The following is a 20,803-nucleotide window of genomic DNA, read 5'->3' as shown; positions in this document are numbered from 1 at the left end:
AGCTCAGGGGTACCTTAAACCATAATTTGAGGTACAGTTAGGGCAATGCTCTTCAAGCAGGGACCCCACAAGTGGCAGATCCAGGGAGATCCCCCTCCTTCCTCCTCCAGAAGGAGTGGCACAGGAGCACACAGCAGAAATCTGCTGGGTTTGGAGACTCCAAACAGGGCTGTGTGCCAGAGATAGAAATGCTTGGTCACAGGCCAGGTGAGCTCGGAGTGCAGCCGGAGACCAGGGAGACAGGAGGGACTGACTGCTTTTCTCTGAGGGCACACTGAGGAGGGGACCCCCAGCTCTCAGCTCCTCCAGGACCGGAGATTGGGAGGCCGCCATTTTCATTCCTGTCCTTCAAAGCTGCATGGAAAGCATTCAGGGAACAAAAGCCCCCAAGAGCAAACCCGAATGGATTACTTAGCCCAGCCCCTGGCAAGGGCGGTGCAATTCCTTTTGGGGCAAAGACATTTGAGAATCACTACAGCAGATCCCTCCCACAGAAAATCAGCAAGAACATCCAGCCAAAACAAAGTCCAATGATCAATGAACTGCAAACTCCAGAGCTAGGGGAAAGCAACCTATAGAATTCATGGCTTTTTTCTCATGATTCTTTACTCTTTCAAAGTTAAATTTTTTAATTTTTTTTTCTTATTCAATTTTTTTTATTTTTTCTCTTTCTTATTTTAACCTTTTAAAACTATTTTATCAGTACTTTTTAAAAAATCTTTTTAAATTTTCATTGTTATAGTCATATTCTATCCCTTCATTGCATTTAACCATATTTTTTGTATACATACAGGTTATCCTTTCTTTAAGATTTTGGAATACAATTTCTTCTAACAGATCAAAATATACCCTAAATCTAATGCATAGCTTTGTTCTAGTCTCCAGCCTGATCATACTCTTTCCTCTTTTTTTTTTCCTTTTTCAACCATCTTCTTATTTTATCAATTCCTTTTTTAGAATCCTTTTTAAAATTTTCATCTTTATACTCATATTCCATCCCTTCATTGGTTTACCCTTATAAATATATAAATATATAAAATTTTTTTTCTTTAAAAAATTTGGGGAGTCAGTTCCTTCTAAAAGACCAAGATACACCCAAAATCAAGTGTGTGGCTCTATTCTAGTCACCGGTGTGTGTGTGTGTGTGTGTGAGTGTGTGTGTGTGTAAATGTGTGTGTGTGTGTTGGTATGTATATATATATAATACATATATATATATATATATGTATATATAATCCACATTGATTAGGTCCCTAGACATTGGTACTACCTCTTGTGCTTTTTTTAAAAGGGGAGGTTTTTGGCCTTGTTGTTTTATCCAGATAAGAATAGATGAATGACAGAACAAAATACTAAAAGGGTAGCAATGACCCCAGAAAAACATACACTAAGCAAATCAGAAAAGACCAGAAATGGGGGGAGTTTTTCTTCTTCCGTCCAATGCCCACGGTCCCCATCCAGCCTCAGGGGCGTCACCTGCCATGTGGAGAACAGGACGCCTGGCCACAGGGGGCTTGTCCGCAGGAGGGAAGTGTGGGCGCCAGGCGCGAGGGAGGCCTCCCTGCAGATGGTCCATGGGTCCGCCTGCAGGACTGGCCTGCCTCACTCCTTCACCCCAAGGCAGCAAACAACAAATAGGTTTGTCTTTCGGGGAGATAACATTAGCCTCAATGTTACCATTTTACTAAATAAATCATTGTAAATTAATGACGCTGTACTCTGGAAAGAACTGGCTCTGGTTGACTTTCCTGTTCCCACTGATTCTCTCATTGGCAGACGTCATCAGTCCTACAGATCAAGCATCGTGGGTACACTGGTTGCAGACACGCCAGCGTCCCTGGCCGAGGCAGGTACTGGGAGTCTGAGGGCATCGGAGACGGAGGCCACGGCTGGGCAGCTCAGCCTCCATCCCTTTGATGTCTCACAGGATGCGGCTGAGAAGGGCCTCCTCCCTGGGAGCTTCATCCTCTGCCCTTTGGTTCCCTGGGAAATCCATTCATTAACACGTCAACTGCTTTCCTCTCAACTCAAGAGTCTCAAAGAACCTCCGGAAACCCCCTCAGGGAAGGGGACAGGGGAGCAGACCTCTGGGGCCAGGACCCTGCATGGGGGACCCGGCTAGCAAGAACCGTCCCAGGAGTGTGGGGCATGAACCACACACACGAGCAGACAGACACGGCCTCGCGTTCTGCCTTGGCCACTGTGATGGCCTGAACGTGTGTGTCCAAATCCCTATGTGGGAGCCTGAGCCCAGTGTAATGGTCTCAGGAGGGGGCATCAATGGGAAGTGACCAGGCCCCACATGAGGGTGCACCTCCTGCGGTGGGATCAGTGCCCTTGCAAAGGGTCCCCAGAGCCCCCTCTCCCCGTTCTGCACCAGGAGAGCACACGGAGAGGCTGTCTGTGTCCAGGAAGGGTCTCAGCCCAGGAGCAGCCCCTCTGCATCGGACCTTGGACTTCCAGCCCCTGGATCTGGGAGAAATCAGTGTCTGTTGTTTACAAGCTCATCCACTGTGCTCGGTGCAGCAGCCAGAGCGGAGACTGCCCTCCCGTCTCTGAACCTCACTGTCCTCAGCAGCGGCACGTGCAGTGTGAACAGCCAGACGGCGACGGAGCCTTTGCTGCGTGCTGTCTGAACACGTGGGTCAGCTCATTTCATGCCGATCACAACCCTATGAGGTCAGGCCGATAATTATCCCCATTTTCAAGGTGAGAACATTTAGGGACAGAAAGGTAAGTGACGACCAGGTAACCCAAGGCCACAAGGACGCGTGGCAGAGCGGGAGGGATTGAGGAAGTGACACATGATACATTGCACAGAAATCCTGGCATTTAGAAAAACTCAGCGCCAGCAGCTGTTATTGCTGTTAATTTTGTGCCTTCGTGGGCTAGAGAGGGAAGGCTGAACGGGGTGAGGACGTGAAAACCGCCCCCCGCCCCCGGAAGGGACCCAAGCATGCGTGCTCTGAGACTGCCCACGTGGCCCAGGGTGACCACCCACGCAATCCGGGAGCTGCTTCCAGGCACTTTCATTCCCCAAACACAGACCGCTGGGGTCAGAGAGCTGGAAAAAAAAGCACCCCCTCACCTGCTCCCTCCAACAAGGAACTGAGGCCTGGGGAAGTGACTGACTGGGCAGAGGAGCCTTTCCACCTGAACAGAGCCCTCCCCACCCCCCACCCGGGGTGGCTCCCACACGTTCTCCCCTCCCCTTGCTTTATTTCTCTTCCCCAACGCACCATCTCACTCACTTGTTTGCTTCTGCTTCTTGTCTGCTTCCCTCAACCAGACGGCAAGCCCACGAAGACTGATATCCATGGCGGTGTTGGCCGCTGGGCCTCCAAGGCGAGGAAGTAAGTGCCTGACACTTTGCTGTAGCTTGGAAGTCAGCGTTGACTGAGGGAGTCTCCAGCCTACAGGGTGAGCCCCTCATGAGTGCGCCCCCAGGTCCACACTGGGCTCCGTGGACAAGGCACTGGCAACAGAAGATCCCACCGGGCAGCTATTCCTGCACTTATGGGCATCCCCAGAGCCTGGCCACCTGCACCGGGATCTCGGCCGCCTGGCGTCCAGGTCGGTGGGAATAACCCCGTCTGTGGCATTTGCCCCAGTAGGCCGAGCACCTCATCCCCCCATCCCAAGGCCGCCTGGGAGAGCCAGGTGTGCCCCACCAGGCCATTAGGACACTGGCTTGGGGTCTACTTTCTCACCAGCCACAAGGATCCTCATGTCCCATGGGAAAGGAAACCGGCCTGAGCAGTGGATTCCTATTTGTGGGGCAAGAATCCCCACAGCAAGGATCTGCCGTCCACTCAGCAGACGCTGACTTCTTGGGCCACAAGTGCTGAAGTGAGGCCCAGTCTTCCTTCCTCAAAAGGGCAGAAAGCAGCCCACCCACGTCCCTCCTCGGAGGGCTGAAGCTGCTCCGTCCCGGAGGACCCCAGAGGCCGCTCCACCCACAGCTCCTCCTCCAAGAGATCTCCCCCACCTTCGGCCTCAGCGGCTCCAGCCCGTCTTTTCCCAAAACATCTCTCCTAAATCATGAGAAGCAGGGCCCTCCCCTATGTAGCACATCGCCAGAGAAAAGCAAGAACCATTGGGACCAGACTTTATTTGACTTCGGTCCCTCCACTGGGCTCCGGGGTCGGCTTACACATGACTGCAGGTGGGGCAGGCCAGGACCTCCAGGGACACGGACGAGCGGGGAGGATGGGAGCAACCAATGACTGACATCCGGGGCTCCTCGCTTGCGGAATTGTGCAGAAGGGGAAAAAGGCAGCAGGAGGGCTGGTGTGGACTGTCGCCGATGTCCACACACCCAGGTCAGACCAACACGCAACATAGCCACTGCAAAAGAAGGACCCCAGGCTGAGCTCCTTGCTCCTCTGGGAGCTGGCATGACTATACCAGAGACACTCTCCCACCTGGTGTGGTGTGACCTGTGATGACTCAATGCTCCCCTAAGCACCTTGGAGCCCTGAACTCAGTCCCAACTCCATGAGCCCTCTCAACAGGTGGCTTAGGAAAGGCTCAGACTCAAGAAGGGCTTCCACCAACAGGTGTGTGCGTGTGCATCAGTGTGCACGTGTGTGTGTGTATACACACAATGTCAGGGTCGACACCGAGGTCCAGGTACCTGCCGGTACACTTTCAGGAAGACCTCCCCCACATCATTGGAAATAGGTCACCGACATTCCTGCTGGGTTTGGATCACCTTCTCTCCGTTCATCTAAGACATCCATTCCTGGGAGTCAGGTGTTGAATTGCACCCACCACCCATATTTCCATTCCGATCAGCGAGGAATGGAATCCCAGCGTGATCTGAAATGAAGGTGTAGCTTTATCTTCAAGATAATAAGGGATGTATGTGTGGGGAAAACCATGGGACAATCCCATTTCTCCCCACCCGAGAAGGCACGCTAGAGCCACGTGGAAATAACACAGGTCACTGAGCGAGCCACACTCGGCACCTGTGACAATCCAGAATCCAAGCCTCATCAGCAAGTCGTTCCCCAGAACCCCAGCCACCTATCTCAGCCAGGGAGAGCCCGATCGCGCTGCTCTGGTCCTCATCCAGCAGCCTGAACAGTTCTAGAACTCCGGAGAAGGAAGGAAATTAGACTTCAGGACTGCAGAGAGCTGCCTCTGTCCAGCATCCCGCCGCAAGCCCCCTTCCCTGACCCCACAACCCCCACGTGGCTACAGAGACTCTGGAAAGTTCCATGTGGCATCCCTCTGTCCCAGGGGACAAGCTCACCGTCTCCACCCTCCGAGGCTCTAGAACTTCATTCTTTCCATGGGGCTGGGGGAGGCGGGAGCCGTGGACAGATTGCTGTCACCACTTGGTGGGCGAGCTACTCCCTCCCCTTACTCTCTAGCGGCCCTGCCTTTTCCCACTAGGACCACCCCCACCCCCAGTGAAGAGACCCCTTCCCTGAACAGGACGCCTTCATGTGCACCCACAGCCTGAGGTGGCAGAAGCACAGACAGCCCTCCTGGGAGCTGACATGGGCTCTGCACATGACCTCCAAACAGACACGAAGACATTCTCCCTCTGGCCCTTTGCTTTTGCTGTTCCTTCCACCTAGAATGTTCTAGCCTCCCCCAGCCCTTCCAAACACTCTCACACATCCTTCAGTGTAAATCAGAGTTAAACAGGGCCAGAGAGGACAAATGGGTTTTATCACCTGTGATAAGTCTAAACTGGAGGTGGTGGCTGTAGGGGGAACCGTGTTGCTGCAGGAGACAGACCAGAGGTGGAGGGGGAGGGCAGGGGTGGAGGAGGGGAGAGGGGAGCAGGAAAAATACTGCAACATGCAAAGGATACATCCATCAAGCTGATGGGATAATGTGACTTCTGAGCACAGCCCTTGGTACCGGGTACGTTCCTAGAGAACTGCTAATTCTCTTTTTTTTTTTTTTTTTTTTAAGATTTTATTTACTTATTTGACACAGAGAGAGAGAGATCCAAAGTAGGCAGAGAGGCAGGCAGAGAGAGAGGAGGAAGCAGGCTCCCCGCTGAGCAGAGAGCCCGATGTGGGGCTCAATCCCAGGACCCTGGGATCATGACCTGAGCTGAAGGCAGAGGCTTTAACCCACTGAGCCACCCAGGTGCCCCGAGGACTGCTAATTCTGTAGGGGTGAGCCCCCACACCTCGTCCTCAGAATGCTCTCACGTGGTCAGGACTACCAGCATCCCCATTTTGTACACAAGGACACGGAGGCCCAGACAGGCTGAATAATTTGCGAGCAGCAGGGGCAGAGCCGGGGTCTAAAGGCAGGCCGTCCGAGGACAGCGCTGACACACCCCTCGCTCACCCCACTTGGAGCTGGCCTCCGTCTCACCCGGCCCACACCTGGGAGCCAAAGACCCTGCAGCCATCCCCTCTTCTCTCACCCTTTCTCAGCAGAAGCCAGGGCTGGAGCAGAGAGCAGAGACCAGCGGGCCAGGCCCACGCTGTGCTCAGCCCCAGCCTGATGACTCTCCAGGGCCCGAGCTGCCTCCTTCTCCACATCCTGCATCTCAACGCAGTCCCGGCCCTCGTTCCACCAGTGGGAAGCCTCCAGCAGCCCGTCCTCGCCCGTGTCTCCATCCCCACCCTTACCCCAGTCCCCGTCCCCACCCCAGTCCCCATCCTAGTCCCCACCCTCGTCCCCATCCCCATCCCCATCCTGGGCCAGACAAGAAGCCAGGCCCTGGGAGTCAGAGCTATGGCTCCAATGTGCACTGTCCCACAGCATCAATCTGGTACTTTCGTGGGGCGGTGCCACTGGTGGAGGGACCCTCTGCCCAGCTTTTCCTCCAAAGACCCCCCAACATCTTCCTGCAGCGTCAGCCCCACACCCCGCATCCCTACTGGACACCCCCAGGGCCAGAGTTCACAGGCCCCTTCTCCTCCACATCTGCACCCACTGAGCTCCTGATTCCCTCACCCCCCTTACCCCTACTCAGCACTACTCAGGCTCCCACGAACTTTCTGGAAAGGGTCAAGGAAGAACTTACCTTTGGAAAAGGCCTCATTCAGAAGCATCCTGAGCTCAAGGGCACCGATCTCAGAATCCTAGAAAGAGGAACCCAAAGGCAAGTCATGCCAGGTCCTGGCAAATTTCCAGGGTGTGAGGCTGATGTGGACCAGAGAGCATGTGCAAGGGCCCTGGGGCATCTTTAGAAACTCTAGTTCTTAGCTTCCCTGGGCTTCCCCATGGCCCGGTGAGAATGTGGTGATGGGCGGGACCAGGAGCCACATGCTTGCTGCTGAGGGTCCTCACATCCTCAGAATCTTGTGGCCTCCTTCATGGAGCAAGGACCTGTAGTTTTGTAAACTTGTGAACACCATACACATGCACAGTGGAACATGTCATCCCATGTGATGTGATTCCTGCGGGTTCATAGCCGCCAAGCTAACGCGGCCTTGCCCAAAACACCCGCTCCTCCCCTCGGCATTTCGGGTGGGAGCCCCCCAAACTGGGTGTGGAGGTGTTGGGGAAGTTTTCTCAAGTGTGCCAGAAGGAAGGTTTGCCATTTAACCCTCAGATGGGGACAGACCTCGGGCAAGACACACGAGGTGCAGAGAAGGGCACAGGGCTGGTGTCTGGTTCCAGGTGACCGTGTGATGTCAACCGTGTCTCTTCCCCTGTGACCTGTGTTTTCATCCTTTGTACCAGTGGCCTCACCACCTGAGCCCTGGCAAGCCACCAGGAGCAACAAGGGGAGGGCTCTGCAGAGCCCCCGGGCACCCACATGAAGACCTCAGGACCTTCTGCACAGCATCCGGACCAAGCAAGCTGCCCCCCTTGCCTGTGGGAAAGAGCCTGTGTTCAGACCTTGGCCTGGCCTTCTGGAGGCCGCGTGTGGCCGTCTGCTAAACCATAGTAAGGACCCCGCAGGGCAGGGGAGGGGGGACAGGTGCCTGAGGGCGGACGCGGAGACAGGCTCTTTGTTCGTTGTACTTGATGTTCTCAATAAAACATGACCCTCGGCAGCCAAGGCAACAGGCTCGTTAGTGAAAACACTGGTTTGAGCATCAAATAAGACAGAAACTGACTCATTTTTGCAGGAGCTCCTTCAATAGGAAAGAACAGGGTGTGCAGTTTCATTTCCTGCAAAAGGATCCTGACATGCTTTCTTCAATTCCATTTTCTACCCCGAACTTCACCAGGGTGGAGTGTATTGTTTTTCCTCTTCTGTTAAGGACCAAACTATTGTGCCCCCAAATCCCTGTGTGGGAGCCTGAACCCAGTGCGATGGTCTCAGGAAGGGGGGTCAGCGGGAGGTGACCAGGCCCCAAGTGAGAGTGGAACTCCCATGGTGGGATCAGTACCCTTGCAAAGGGGCCTCAAAGCCCCCTCACCCGTCTCTGGATCAGGAGGGCACACGGGAAGGCTGTCTGCTGCCAGGAAGGGGCTCAGCCCAGAACCAGACCCCTTGCACCAGAGCTGGGATGTCCAGGCCTGCTGTTTAGAGGTCCGTCCACAGTGCTCAGTGCAGCAGCCGGAGCTGAGACACGAGCCAAGGCCCTGGGGTACAACCCAGTACCCTCCAGAGAAGAGTGCACACACTCTAGTTACGCGTGACCCCCACAGGCCTGGAATTGTGATAAACCCAAGTCCTCACACAGCATAGGGCTGACAGGGGCAGGGGCACCATGTGCCCAAGCACTGCTGGCACCGGACCTGCCCTGAAGCCTGCAGCTGAGGGCAAGCGAGTGGCAGCTGGCGTAAGGGAGCTGCCTTCTCCCACCTCAGAAGCATATTGATTTAGGGATGTGTCGCTGCCCTACTCCTGGATTTCCTGCTTTCTCAAGAGTCTGTCAATGCAGCAAGAGACGCGACCTTGGGACCATCGTTGTCCCCACAGTGCAAAGAGAGACCAGAGCTAAGACAGGAGGAGGCCCCTCGCCCTTCGTGCCCAAGGAGATGCCAGGGGACAGAGGTCAAAGCGGCCTGAGGTCTTCACCACCTCCTGCCCGTGGGGGAGGGTGTGGTGGCCCCACTCATCTTCCCCACAAGCTTCCCCAGAAGGCTCCCGAGCTGGCCGTCCTCCTGGTGCACCTTGCTGGGGTGCAGCTGGCGGGAAGCACAAAGCAGAGTTAGCAGGGGATCACTGGGAGAATGAGGATCTCTCGTCCATCACTCCCTGTTCCTATCGCACACACCCACCCCTGCCGGCGTTGGCTCCCTGGGGCCAGGGGGTGGCCTTCCCTCTCTGATGTGGGGAGGCGATCCCACCAGGCCTGAGTTTCCAGCTTCAACCTGGAATTGCTTCAGAGAAGGACAGAACTGACGGCAGAGAATCCCTGTCCTGGCCTGGGGGCCATTTCAGAGACACCCCAGAGACCCTCCGGGAGTCTGTGAACCCCAGAAACCACATGAACATGCTGAGTAGTGCTGACGCATGTTTTCTTAGTGTTCTTCAGACTCTCAAATAGCCACAGGATTTGAAAGTAATTGGGTCACAGCCTAGCGGATGCAGCAGAAGTCAGAGCCAGAAGACGGAGGTTGGACACTGGAGGAACCACACAGCAGATGCTGCCCAGGCTCCCGGGACCCTCCCTCAGTCTGTGGTTAAATGAGGGGTCTGCTCCGTGGCGTCTCTTCCAGAAGCAAACACCAGCTGATAGGGGTCAAAGTCCCAAAGGCCTGGTATACCACAGTGCCAGAGTGTCTGTTCTGAGAGATCTCGTACCTCATGTGGTTTTCCGACCACCACATCCCCCATCTCCCTGGAGCACAAAGAAAGGAGAAAAACAAATACGGTAAATAAACAGTACAGATGATCAAGTTCTTCCAGGAAGCATTTCACTTTTCCAAAGCACTGGCTTCCCACCAAAGACCCTCAGTCACTACTAGCGCCAAACCACACAGACTGAATCCTGACCCTTATCCCCCCCTTCCCTCCCAACCCCCAGCCCCCCTCCCCTGCCAGGGATTTGTCACCAGTCAAGAGCTGCCCCCTTCATGGAACCTAAAATGTCTGCCTTGGTGGCCCCACTCTGAGGGATTCTCTCTCACCACTGGAGGACCCAGTTCTGGGAATCCCTATAGACACGGCCTCTGGACAATGAGCCAGCAAGCTCCCAGGTCGTGCGTGCAAACATGCACGGGGTGTGCGGTATGATGCACATGTATATGTAGGTGTGCAGTGGGGGGGGTATGCCTGGTTGTGGCATGTGCACGCGTGTGTGCATGGGTTTATCATGTGTGCAGAAGAAGCCCCTCTCTGGACCCCACTCACTGGGCCCAGGGGCCGTCCCTACTGGAGGGAGACCCTCTGCCCAGCATTGAACAGTTGGAAGCAAACAGCCTGGGGTCCCACAGACCCACGGGGGCAGGAAGGGGACACTGAGCAGAAGACCTGTGGGAACTGGGAGTTTACAGATCCTGTCTGGGACACGGCAGCTCTGACCCAGGCCCTGAACCTACCAGGCCGCGCGTTGCCTCCCCGCTCGGACCCTCAGCCCAGCCGACACCGCGGGGGGGACAGGACGCGCACAGGGCCGTGGCCTTCTGTGAGAACAACCTCAGGCAGAAGTTTCCGTCCTGTACTCCCCCGGGGGCAGCTGCAGCCGGCCAGACACCTCCCGCGGGCTGGGATGGGTGCTGCAGCACGCAGAGGGCTGGCAGCCCAGGAAGAAGTTCTCGCCCAGCGGTGCGTCATGCGGTTCTGAAGCTGAGCAAAGCAGAGCAGGGTCAGTGTCCCTCGGAATCATGGACGACAATGGCTCGAGAGTGCAGTCTTACGCTCTGCTTTGGGGGTGGCTGATTTTTAATGCTGGGTGAAGCCCCAGGGGGCTCTGGGTTCTGCTGAGAACGTGCCTGTATCTGGCGGCAGGGGTATTTGGGCATTTCTGATGTCAGGCCCCATGTGAGGCACCTACCTCCTGATGCCGCAGTGGCCTCCCCGTTGCCCCCTCCCGGGTTAAGCAAAGGGAGCGCAGAGCAGAGTCTTGGGCGCTCATGGTGCTCCTCGCCGGGAATCTGCCCTCACCAGCCCCCCACTATCAATCACACAGACCCTTCTCTGCAGCGCAGCCCTGAGCCCCCAGCTCAGACCTGGGACTGAAGTCCTGCTCCTCAGGCAAGAGCACAGAAGGGCCTGCTCACCTCTGCCTCTGGAGAACCATTTTTTTTTCCAATTTATTTATTTTCAGAAAAACAGTATTCATTATTTTTTCACCACACCCAGTGCTCCATGCAAGCCGTGCCCTCTATAATACCCACCACCTGGTACCCCAACCTCCCACCCCCCCGCCACTTCAAACCCCTCAGATTGTTTCTCAGAGCCCATAGTCTCTCATGATTCACCTCCCCCTCCAATTTACCCAAAAGCACATACCCTCCCCAATGTCCATAACCCTACCCCTCTTCTCCCACCCCCCCTCCCCCCAGCAACCCACAGTTTGTTTCGTGAGATTAAGAGTCACTTATGGTTTGTCTCCCTCCCTATCCCGTCTTGTTTCATGGATTCTTCTTCTGGAGAACCATTTTGCCAGCTGGCAGGCAGGGGCAGTCAGGCTGGGAGGCCCCCAGCTCCGGGCTCTCTGAGGAGGAAGGATTCGCCCTGTGACCTTTGTGTTTGGTAGGGGGAGGAGCTGGTGTGTGACATGGGCTAATTAGTGACAGCAGGGCGCCAGGGCTGTCATTACAGTGATTAACCCTCCTGTGGCTTCCTCAAGCCACCTGTGTTGGAGGGCCTGTGCCAAGAAGCTGCAGGGCTGTGACTTCTCGGTGACCTGGAACACCCACCCCAGAGGGGATGGCGTCCAGCCACAGTCAATAGACCCGCTTCAGATCACAGGTCTGCTAAGCGGGGGAGGAAAGCGGAGCCACGTGCCCCCAGCACCCTGGGTCAGGACTCCCCAGGGTTCTCCAGTCAGGTCCTGCTGACCCGAGTCCAAGGGCAGCCTCCACGCTTGGGATTCCGCCTCCCCCCACCCCCACCCCCCCACAAACTTCCGTATTCTGGGTGGGAGAATGCTAGAAGTGTGGCCAGCAGGGGCCCGGCCAAGGGCTAGGTGTTATGGAGCAACGAAACTATGGAGCCAAGAGCTACGTGTCATTCTCGCTATCCCTGACACAGCAAGGGGGGAAATCGGGGTCCCTAGGGGCAGTTACTCAGTGGAGCTGAACTAGGGAAGTGCCCTCTCTCAGAGTGCGTCAGGAAAGGGGCTCTCCCAGTTACAGGAACGGCCGGGGTGGGGGTGGGGCGCAGGCAGATTAGAGAGCCCTGTTTGGGGGCCCAGCATGGAACTGGAGGACACTGAGACAAGAGGGATCCCTCCATCCTTCCTTCCAAAGACACCACAAGGGCAAGGGCCCAACAACAGTGCGGGGTTGGACAAGGTCAAAAGCAGGTGGCCCTCAGTGTGAGCCAAGGGCTGGCCTGAGCATCCTGGAGGACGTGTTAGAAGTGCCCACCCCAGTCCCACAGCACTAGGAACTCTGGGGCTGGGCCAGCAGCTTTCACAGCAGCTTTCACAAGCCTGTGACAGCTCACGGGACCCACAGTGATGCATGAAGGACCCCGGGAAGCCCACTGTGCCTGTGTGTGACTGTCCCCTCACACGCAAAGGGGACATTTCTGATGGGAACCACCACCGCAGACTTGAGACTTGACACTGATTTGGATGATTTTCTAACCCATACTACCTCCGCGTGAGCTCATAACATGCAACGTGAGTCCGGGACCAGCAGGCAGGTGGCCCGCGGCACCGACAGGGTCCTGAGGATGTGGGCCCCCTCGTCACATGCCACAGAGCAGGTGGAGCATGAGGACCAGCGAAGTGGGGAGTACGATGCCACGGGAAAGGCACGCCCCCACGTCATTAGCACAATCAACCCCAGAGGGGGCCCACCATGGAACCGTGGTTCCCAACCTCGGCTGCAGGCCGGAATCACCCCCGAGATTCTGCAGTGAAACATCTGGGATGCAGCCTCCATACCCAGAGGGGTCCAGGGTGCAGCCATGGAGGGGCTCCCGGGGAGACTGGCTCCCACGGGCCAGGCCTCCTCCCCTGCCCAGAGGCGCTGCCTGTGGAGGCTCTCCCTTCTACCAGCCAGGGATAGGGGAGCCAGGGGAGCGTCAGCAGGAAACCCTGGATATTAAGTGTGACACGATGCTGTGTCACTGAGGAAACATGGAAGGGCCCAGAACCAATCAGATAAAGTTGGTGCTTCCTTTTCTTATCAGAGATCAGGACATTTGTTCCTGTGGCTAGAGGACCCCGGGGCATGCCCTCCACCAGGCACACAGGGGCAAAGGTCACCACTATCCCCCCCCACCCCACCCCGGGGTGGAGGTCCCAGTGGGGTGGGACCCAGCGTCATCTCTGCCACCTGCCAGGGTCACTGGCTCACCAGAGTGTGCAGGAGAACCCACTTCCCTCTGAGGCCGCCAAGCCACATCTTCCCAAAGGAAGGCACCCCAGTCAGTGCTCACAAACCTCTTTGGGGACCTGCGGAGCAGAAGGAAAGAGCAGTCATCCTCGACAGCAAGGCTCGCCCTCCATGCCCTGCGACCCTCCCTACATCCTGCAGACAGACTGTCCTGGGTGAACTCGAGGCCGACTGAGATCACTTTACTCTGGAAGTCTGAAGGGGGAGGGGCTGGATTTTTTATTTTCCAGGCGTGTGATTGGTCAGGACCCCACACGTTCAGGAGGGATGAGCTGGATCTTGATGAGAGCTAACAGCTCCCAGACCTGCACACCGGCACCCAGACCCAGAACGGCGAGGTCTGTGGAAAGAAATGCAGGATCCCAAGCCCCAGTGAAAAGCCTGCCTGGCCTGAGCCTGTGGTCACAGCAGGAAAATGACAGGGGACAGGGAGCGGGCAGACAGGCGGGGCTCTTCAGCCTTGGGGCATCAGGGTTGCTCCCCAACTGGTGACCTACACAGGTGTCCAGATTGTGGACATGGAGACTTAGTAGTAAGTTAGAAGGGTCACAGAACGGTGACCCAGCAACCCCAGCTGCCCCTTACAGCCCCAGGTGGCCCCCTACAACTAGGTGCTTCGTACAACCCCAGGTGCCCCCCATGGCCCCAGAAGCTCCCTGTGACCCCACATGTCCATCCCCTATGACCCCAGGGTCCCTATGATCCCAGGTTTTCCCTATGACCCCACATGCCCCCTACAACCCCAGGTGCTCCCTATGACCCCAGGTGTCCCCTACAATGCCAGCTGCCCCTACGGCCCCAGGTGACCTCCCCTATGACCAGGAGCTTCCTACAACCTAGGTGCTCCCTACAACCCCAATTGCCCCCTATGACCCCAGGTTCTCCCTACAACCCCAGGTACTCTGTATGACCCCAGGTGCCTCCTATGACCACAGGTGCCCCCTTACGAACAGGTGTTTCCTAAAACCCCAGGTGCTCCCTATGACCCCAGGTGCCCCCTACAGCCCCAGGTGCCCCCCATGATTCCAGGTGGACACTCTTGAATGCACGCAGGGCGCCTTCCCGGGGTTCGTCCCCGTGAGCAGGATCTGGTCTGGAGACATCAGGCTCTAGGTGGGGTGGAAGGGCCAAGCTGGGAGAGAAGTGAGCGTATTTATTTGAAATTCTTTCTCCCACCATCAAGCCAGGATTAGGTTTCAACATGCCTTTTTCCACCATGAGAGGTGCACATACCACATCCTGAACTCTAAAACTGTAAGTTCCAAGGTGGAGGGAAGAAAGGGGCTGCAGGGGGTACGAGCTTGGCAACTGGCTTCTTATCACAACACTTCTTCATCATGCATTAATGTATACTGAGGTGTTGGGCCTCCAGCTGGTTCTTGCTCTTCCTGATTAAAATTGTATCTTTCTCAAGAAATTCATTCTTCACAAAATTACCTAACGACAGCCACCATGAATCCCTCCGGAATTTGTTACAAGGAGTCTTTGGCAGTATAAAAAGTTGATTGTGATTTGTTCCTGGCTAGGCTTGTCGAGCGCCAAAGGCCTTGCTTCAACACATCTGTGAGGTGCACTGCAGCCTGGACAGGGCTGTGGTCCCCAAGCCAGAGGCACCCGGACCGAAGGTGGCTGTGTGGCTCCCTCGCCCCAGCCATGCCTGCCTGTCTCAAGGTCGCCCAGCTCGGGAGGAAAGGAGAGTCTACAGCCTCCCATATCCAGCCTCCCTTCCACTTTCAAATGCCTTGTGCCCCCCTTTCTTGGCTCCTGTCCCCTGAGAAGCCTAGACTTGGGAAGTCTAAAGCAGTAACCTGAGCCCTTGATGACAGGCAGAGTTCAAGGAATTTCGCGTCTGAATATTAACAGCAGAAATGTGAGCCATAGGAACGAATCTCTAATAGTGGAATTCAGGCCTCCGGAAGGCCAATGGGAGAGACATTCGGGGGGCAAGAAGAGTGCTTGATGAGGACCATTCAAGTGGCAGGATAGATGCACCCCAATTCCCGGCCAACAGCGTCCAACCAAAGACATCCAATGTGCGGTAAAAAGTGACCCAGCTCCAAGTACCTTGTAGACAGCATAGCGGATGCTGAGCGTACCGTGTCCTATCCTCTTCCGGCACCGACAATTCTTCCGCATCAGACCCAGCAGCACCATGCAGTGGGGTTTGCCGATGCCCCCCTCCTGGCTGTCATCCACCTAGGCCAGATGGATTCCGAACTGGAGATTGGTCCATTAAGTGGCTGGAGGTCTCTGGGAGGTCGCCGGGTGTGGTTCCCCCCTTGGGGGGTGAGGAGGCGGGAAAGAACACAAGGGAAGAGCCTTGGTCGCCCCAGAGAGGGCGCGGCTGGCAGTAAGTGGGCCTGGGCAAGTTTTCCTCACAGCGTGGAGAGCACGCCCTCCTTCCCTTCCCCCCTCCCCTCCCACACACCGGCAGACACATCCTGTGGCATCCGGAAACTTTGCACGGCGCCGTCTGACTGGGAATACTCCAGGTCTGATGGGCCAGGGCTGCCCTGGAATGCTCACGAGTGACCCCCAAGTCTTCCAGTTCTAAGCTCCTGGTCCGTGAAGATGAGCCCCTCTCAGGGAGGAATATCTCGGGGTGTGAGGGGAGTCACGTCCCAGGAGGCCTCTGCTCACAGGCTCTGGAGACAACGGGTCTGGTGGGCATCTGTCCCCTCCAGCCGTGGGGGTTGACCCTCTGCCCCTCAGCCAGATGGCTGGAGCATTGAGATACCATCCCTCCCTGGTAAGCCACTGAATATGCATGAGAGATAATTTAAAAGAACACAAGTCACACCACCTATGGGTACTCTAAAAGATGGCTCCCCTTCAAAGAGAACTTTTTAAAACTCTTTCAAAACAGCAACTACACATTCCGAGGCACAGAGAGGTCCAGCGGGTCAAGGGAGGGCACACAGTCGGGCGGCAGTGCGTAAATGAAGGAGACGGGCCTCAGCGGTTTTGAATACTGATGTGCCCCAGGGGAGGACAGCCTGTGGGGGTGGTCCTCACATGCCCTAAATGAGGGTCCAACTCGATGAGATAACAAGGTATGCACAGGAGACCAAGAACCACGGAATTAACCAGAACGTTTCCTACTCAATCCCGCCTCCCCACCAGAACCTTCACGTCCAGACTGTCTGGGGCACAAGCGCGGACTGCAAGGTCAAGTCCCTGCAGCTTCCCAGGTAGACGTACAGAACGTCATTACGAAAGGGCCAGGCACAGTCGGTCCCTTCCAGACAGCTAGGTGACTAGGTGACTGTGCCGATGGGGTTGAGACGGTGATTGGGGGCGGATACCTCAGGGGCGCCCCGGATGGCTCCGCGCTGCCAAAGCAATCCGGGCCCATTTCCTACCTGTTTTCTAAGCGCTCGCTAATGGCGGACGTATTTTAATTTCTTCCCAATGCAACATCATGGCAATCCCTACATTTTTTGGTTTACTCCTTAACAGAACTGGAGGAAGAGAATGAGCTACAAAAATAATGCCCTACACTTATAGAACACCACGGGTTTACAATGCGCCTTGCCTGGTGGGCGTTGACCTTGCGTTGTGCGGACCAAGCAACAGGGCGCCGCAGAGGAAAACGAGCCTCCCAGGGCCCTGCAGCTGGCGAGCCAAGCTGCTGCCAGGCGCGGAGCTCTGGGCTGGACGGTGGGCGGTGGGTGGGGAGTGAAGAAGCGACACACGGGGGTCGGGACCCAGCCTGCACGAACATGGGATTTTATTATGACTCGGAGCGCAGCCCTGCAATGATCCGCGTCAGAGCCGGGAGCAGGAGGCTGGGTGGGCTGGGTGGGCAGAGGGAGCAGGCTTTGCTTTCCTTTATTTCTCCTTCGGGAGGTGGGTCGTTTTTTCAGCATCTTCTTCCTGCTGCCTCGGCGGACTCGGCCCGAGAGGAGCCTATGTCGGATGCGTCAGTGATGTCCAGGGAACCGGGCAGGGCTCCCCACCCACAGTGAGACGAGGGCCCCCCAGTTAGGGCAGAGGGAGGGGTTGCCCAGATATCCTCCCGGGGTGGAGCTCCAGTGGCTCCCATAGGAGGAAGGAGTGGCCATCCCGGACCCCCAGGCTCAGGCCGCTCTACCCCACCCTCCAGGTTCAGCTAGGGCACACAGACTTAGCATGGTGCGATCTACGGGAGCAACACAGGGTCCACGCATCTCAGGGGGATGCCTGTTCAGCAGGGACAGGGAGAAGAGTGAGAAAGGAGCACGGTGAGCACGAGGCATCCTTGGGGGGCAGGGGCACGTGGGGGAAGCATGGAAGCTACAGAACCCTGTTGGCTGAGCTCCAGCCTCAGCTGGGGGCTGCAGAACCATTGTCCACCCTGCCGCCCTGGCCTCCAAGCCCAGGGAGAAGCTGGGCCCCTGTGGGGCACCAGGAGCCAGTGAACAGGCCGAGGCATTGCGCAGCCCAGGGGGGACAGGCCAAAAGGACTTGGGGCCCCGCAGCCCTCCGTCCAGCTCACCTGGGAAGTTGGTGTGGCCCCCAGGGGTGGAGCCCCGCATCAGCGGCCGTTGAACAGGACCAGGTCCCATTTGTGTTGCTCCTCGTTACTCAGGGAGGCTGGGGAGAAGTTGCAGATCTCCAGCCGGGAGAACTGCTCCAGGAAATCCAAAAATGACATCCTGGGGGCAGAAGGATCAGAGGGCTCTGGGTTCACGGGGCAGGTTCCAGGACAGAGCAAGGGACCAGCTCTGACCCTGTCATGTCTACGGGGCCACTGTCCAAGTCCCTGGCTACCGTTGGCATCTCTGTTTCATCAGAGAGCGCCCCTCGCACGTCTAACAACCAGGCAGAGGGACAGACCAGTAAATGGGCCCCTGCCACTGGAGCCAGGCACCTCGGAATCTGCAGAGATTTATGTCCTCCAATTTAAGTCTGCCCAGCAGAGATGTCCCTAAACCATGTCATGTTCAAGGGACGTCCCTGTCATCTGTCCTAGCCCATCCACAAAGGAAGTCACCCTGTCACGTGGCTAAGCCCAACTTGCTGAGATGGGATTGGTGCTCTGCCTCATGAGGGGTTGGGGCAGCAGAGACAAGGACACATGCAGTCCCTGAGGTCGGACAGCCTAAGGGTAAAGGGGGAGAAGAAGGACGCCCCCAGCAGGAGCCACATGGGCTTCCTGAAACCCTGGTTGCCGGGGGATTGAAGCTGTTAGGAAGGACAACTTCCTGCAGACCATGCTCACCAGAACTCGCCATCCTCCGCTTTCTTATCCAGCTCCGCCTTCTGCCTGGGGTCTATGTCATTCCACTCTGGGGCACTGGAGGAAATCGTAAAATTAAAATCTTTAAAAAGAGAAGCAAAGGTGGTCATTTGTGAAAGGTTCGCTGCAGCACACAGTTTCTGAAGCTAGACGGCCCCCGGAGGGCCGAGATGGTCATGAGCCAGACCCTAGCAGGCCGGCAGTGGTGGGGGAGGGGGACACACATCCTGGGAGGGATGAGGACCGACGACATGGACCGTAGTCATGCAGTTGGGACATTGCCTTAATTTCACTGCCAGGGAACCTTCATTTCTAGCTGAAACTGCCACACTCCGCGACAGGGCTGCAGGTCCAAGAGAAGAGGGATGAGGGTGCCTGTCAGGCGAGCACCCCTGGTCCATGGGCTGGTTGTCATTCTGGCTCATCCCTCAGGTGAGGACCCTGGGGGAGTCGGACCCTCTCTGGGCATAGGTGCACCATCCGTTTCCCGAGCCGCCAGCGACGGCCATTAGGCCCAGTCGAACAGCAATTTTCCTGAAGTCGTGTCACCCGTGAGGCCTCCTGTTATGGCCTTTCCGTGGCGATGGCCATATATGTCATAGACGTATATTCAAATGACGTCTCCAGCCTCCTGCCTGACCTTTACCAAGCTCGGTCTCCTGAAATAAGTGTGCAGCGTCTAGGAACCGAATGGTCTAAAAATGTCCCTTCCCTGGATGCCTTCAGCAAACCACGAACCCTGCCCTCCCCCAGGAAAGTCCAGCCACACAGGACCACAGGGGTCATGCAGGAGGGAACCCAGGACGCCTTCAGCTCAGGGAAACTTTCACCCATCAGACCCAAATCTCAGAATGTTCTTGTTGTAAACAAAGATTAGACAAGTTAGAGAATTCTGGATCTGAATCAAATCTCCCAGTTGGGTTTTGAGCCTAAGACAAATTTAGATTGTTTAAGTTAACTGGACACTGGGCCGACTTACAGCTGTGGCTCACAGACCCAGCGTCCTCCTGCCCCACCAGCTGCTGCAAAAATGGTCCCAGCTGTGTCTCCAGCTGCTGGAGTTCGGCCCTCACCCGCTGACACCACCCCACTTCGTACCTGCCCCAGCCTCTCGGAGCCTGGGCCGGGGGGGGGGGGAGCGGGGGTGGTGTCAGGGAAGGAGATGGGGTCACAGAAGCCCTCTGGGCAGCTCGCTAAAGAGCTGTCGGCTGAAATGGCCAAAAGTCAGAGCGTTGATTTCGTTCGGCGGGGGCGCCCTTCCCGGGCAGTTGGCGGAAAGGAGGTTTCGGGTTTTGCTCCAATACGGGTAGCGGATCAGCGTCTGTTGCCCTTGGGACCTACCTCTCTCTGTGGCACACACCTGAAGGGAAGTGTGCGGTGACGGGCCACGTCCTGCCATTTTGGCGGGCAGAGGCGGGCAGCACAGGGCGGCTCCCGAGCGCTTAGGGACCCCCCATTTACCAGGTGCTTCCTCAGTGGCAGGAGGCCTGGGTGAGGGGAGCCTGCCTGCCCCCTGTGACCTTGTCAGAAAAGAGCAAGCAGCCCTCCCTGATGCCCGCCGCTGACTGCCACCAGCTGGCCCCGAGGGCCGGATCCTGCTTCCTCCACTGGGCACTGGGGGCTTGGCATTTGCCTGAGAGACGGTCTGCTGTGGGAGGCGCAGGATCTCATGGGTCCGGCCTCCCCTTGCAATCACCACTGTGCGGCAGGTGGGAAACAGGAAAACATTCTGGAGACAGAGCTGCCAAGCCTGCAAAGGCCAAGCAGAGACCCAGAGGCCAGATTCCAGCTGCCTGCGGCGTGCTTTGCTCAGCAGGAGCCCAGCAGTTCTCCTTCCTGACCCGGTTGCAGGGCTCCGAAAACACGGCCGTGCTCACGGGGCCCAGGGTCTCATGAGCGCTGTGTTTTGTGAGCCACCTTTCCACAGCGCGGGGTAAGGATGGGGACCAAGAACCTACTCGTCACTCCAAGCCCCTGTCCACTCCACTTCGCCCCACGGGTTCCGGAGTCTGATCAGCTTCTCGGGACGACCCCGGAAATCCACCTGCAAGGTCCACATGCGGAAGCACCTGAGCCGCTGGGCTCCCCTACCCGGCGCCCCCGCGTCCGCACCCCCCACCACACCCTCATGACCGCCTCCCTCCCCAACCCCTCGCATCTGCCCCACACCCCTGCGCCTGCCCCCCA

The 20,803-nt window shown here is 56.8% G+C and overlaps 1 protein-coding gene across 1 annotated transcript in view; it reads right to left on the bottom strand.

The window, feature by feature from the left end:
• Positions 1-4,323: 4,323 nt before the first annotated feature.
• The window catches only part of LOC122917994 (calpain-8-like), a 33,529-nt gene continuing 17,049 nt past the window's right edge, over positions 4,324-20,803 (bottom strand). Inside the window, 13 exon segments of the mRNA XM_044266143.1 lie at positions 4,324-4,349; positions 5,035-5,091; positions 7,004-7,061; positions 9,007-9,066; positions 9,686-9,722; positions 10,493-10,541; positions 10,544-10,669; positions 13,439-13,454; positions 15,460-15,635; positions 17,873-17,914; positions 17,917-18,032; positions 18,599-18,673; positions 20,575-20,660. Coding sequence (XP_044122078.1) covers positions 4,324-4,349; positions 5,035-5,091; positions 7,004-7,061; positions 9,007-9,066; positions 9,686-9,722; positions 10,493-10,541; positions 10,544-10,669; positions 13,439-13,454; positions 15,460-15,635; positions 17,873-17,914; positions 17,917-18,032; positions 18,599-18,673; positions 20,575-20,660 — 924 coding nt within the window.

The sequence above is a fragment of the Neovison vison genome, chromosome 10 (genome assembly GCF_020171115.1).
Source record: "Neovison vison isolate M4711 chromosome 10, ASM_NN_V1, whole genome shotgun sequence".
NCBI classification, from domain to species: domain Eukaryota; kingdom Metazoa; phylum Chordata; class Mammalia; order Carnivora; family Mustelidae; genus Neogale; species Neogale vison.
The sequence above is the reverse complement of the archived record's forward strand: the minus strand, read 5'-3'. Positions and strand labels throughout refer to the sequence as shown.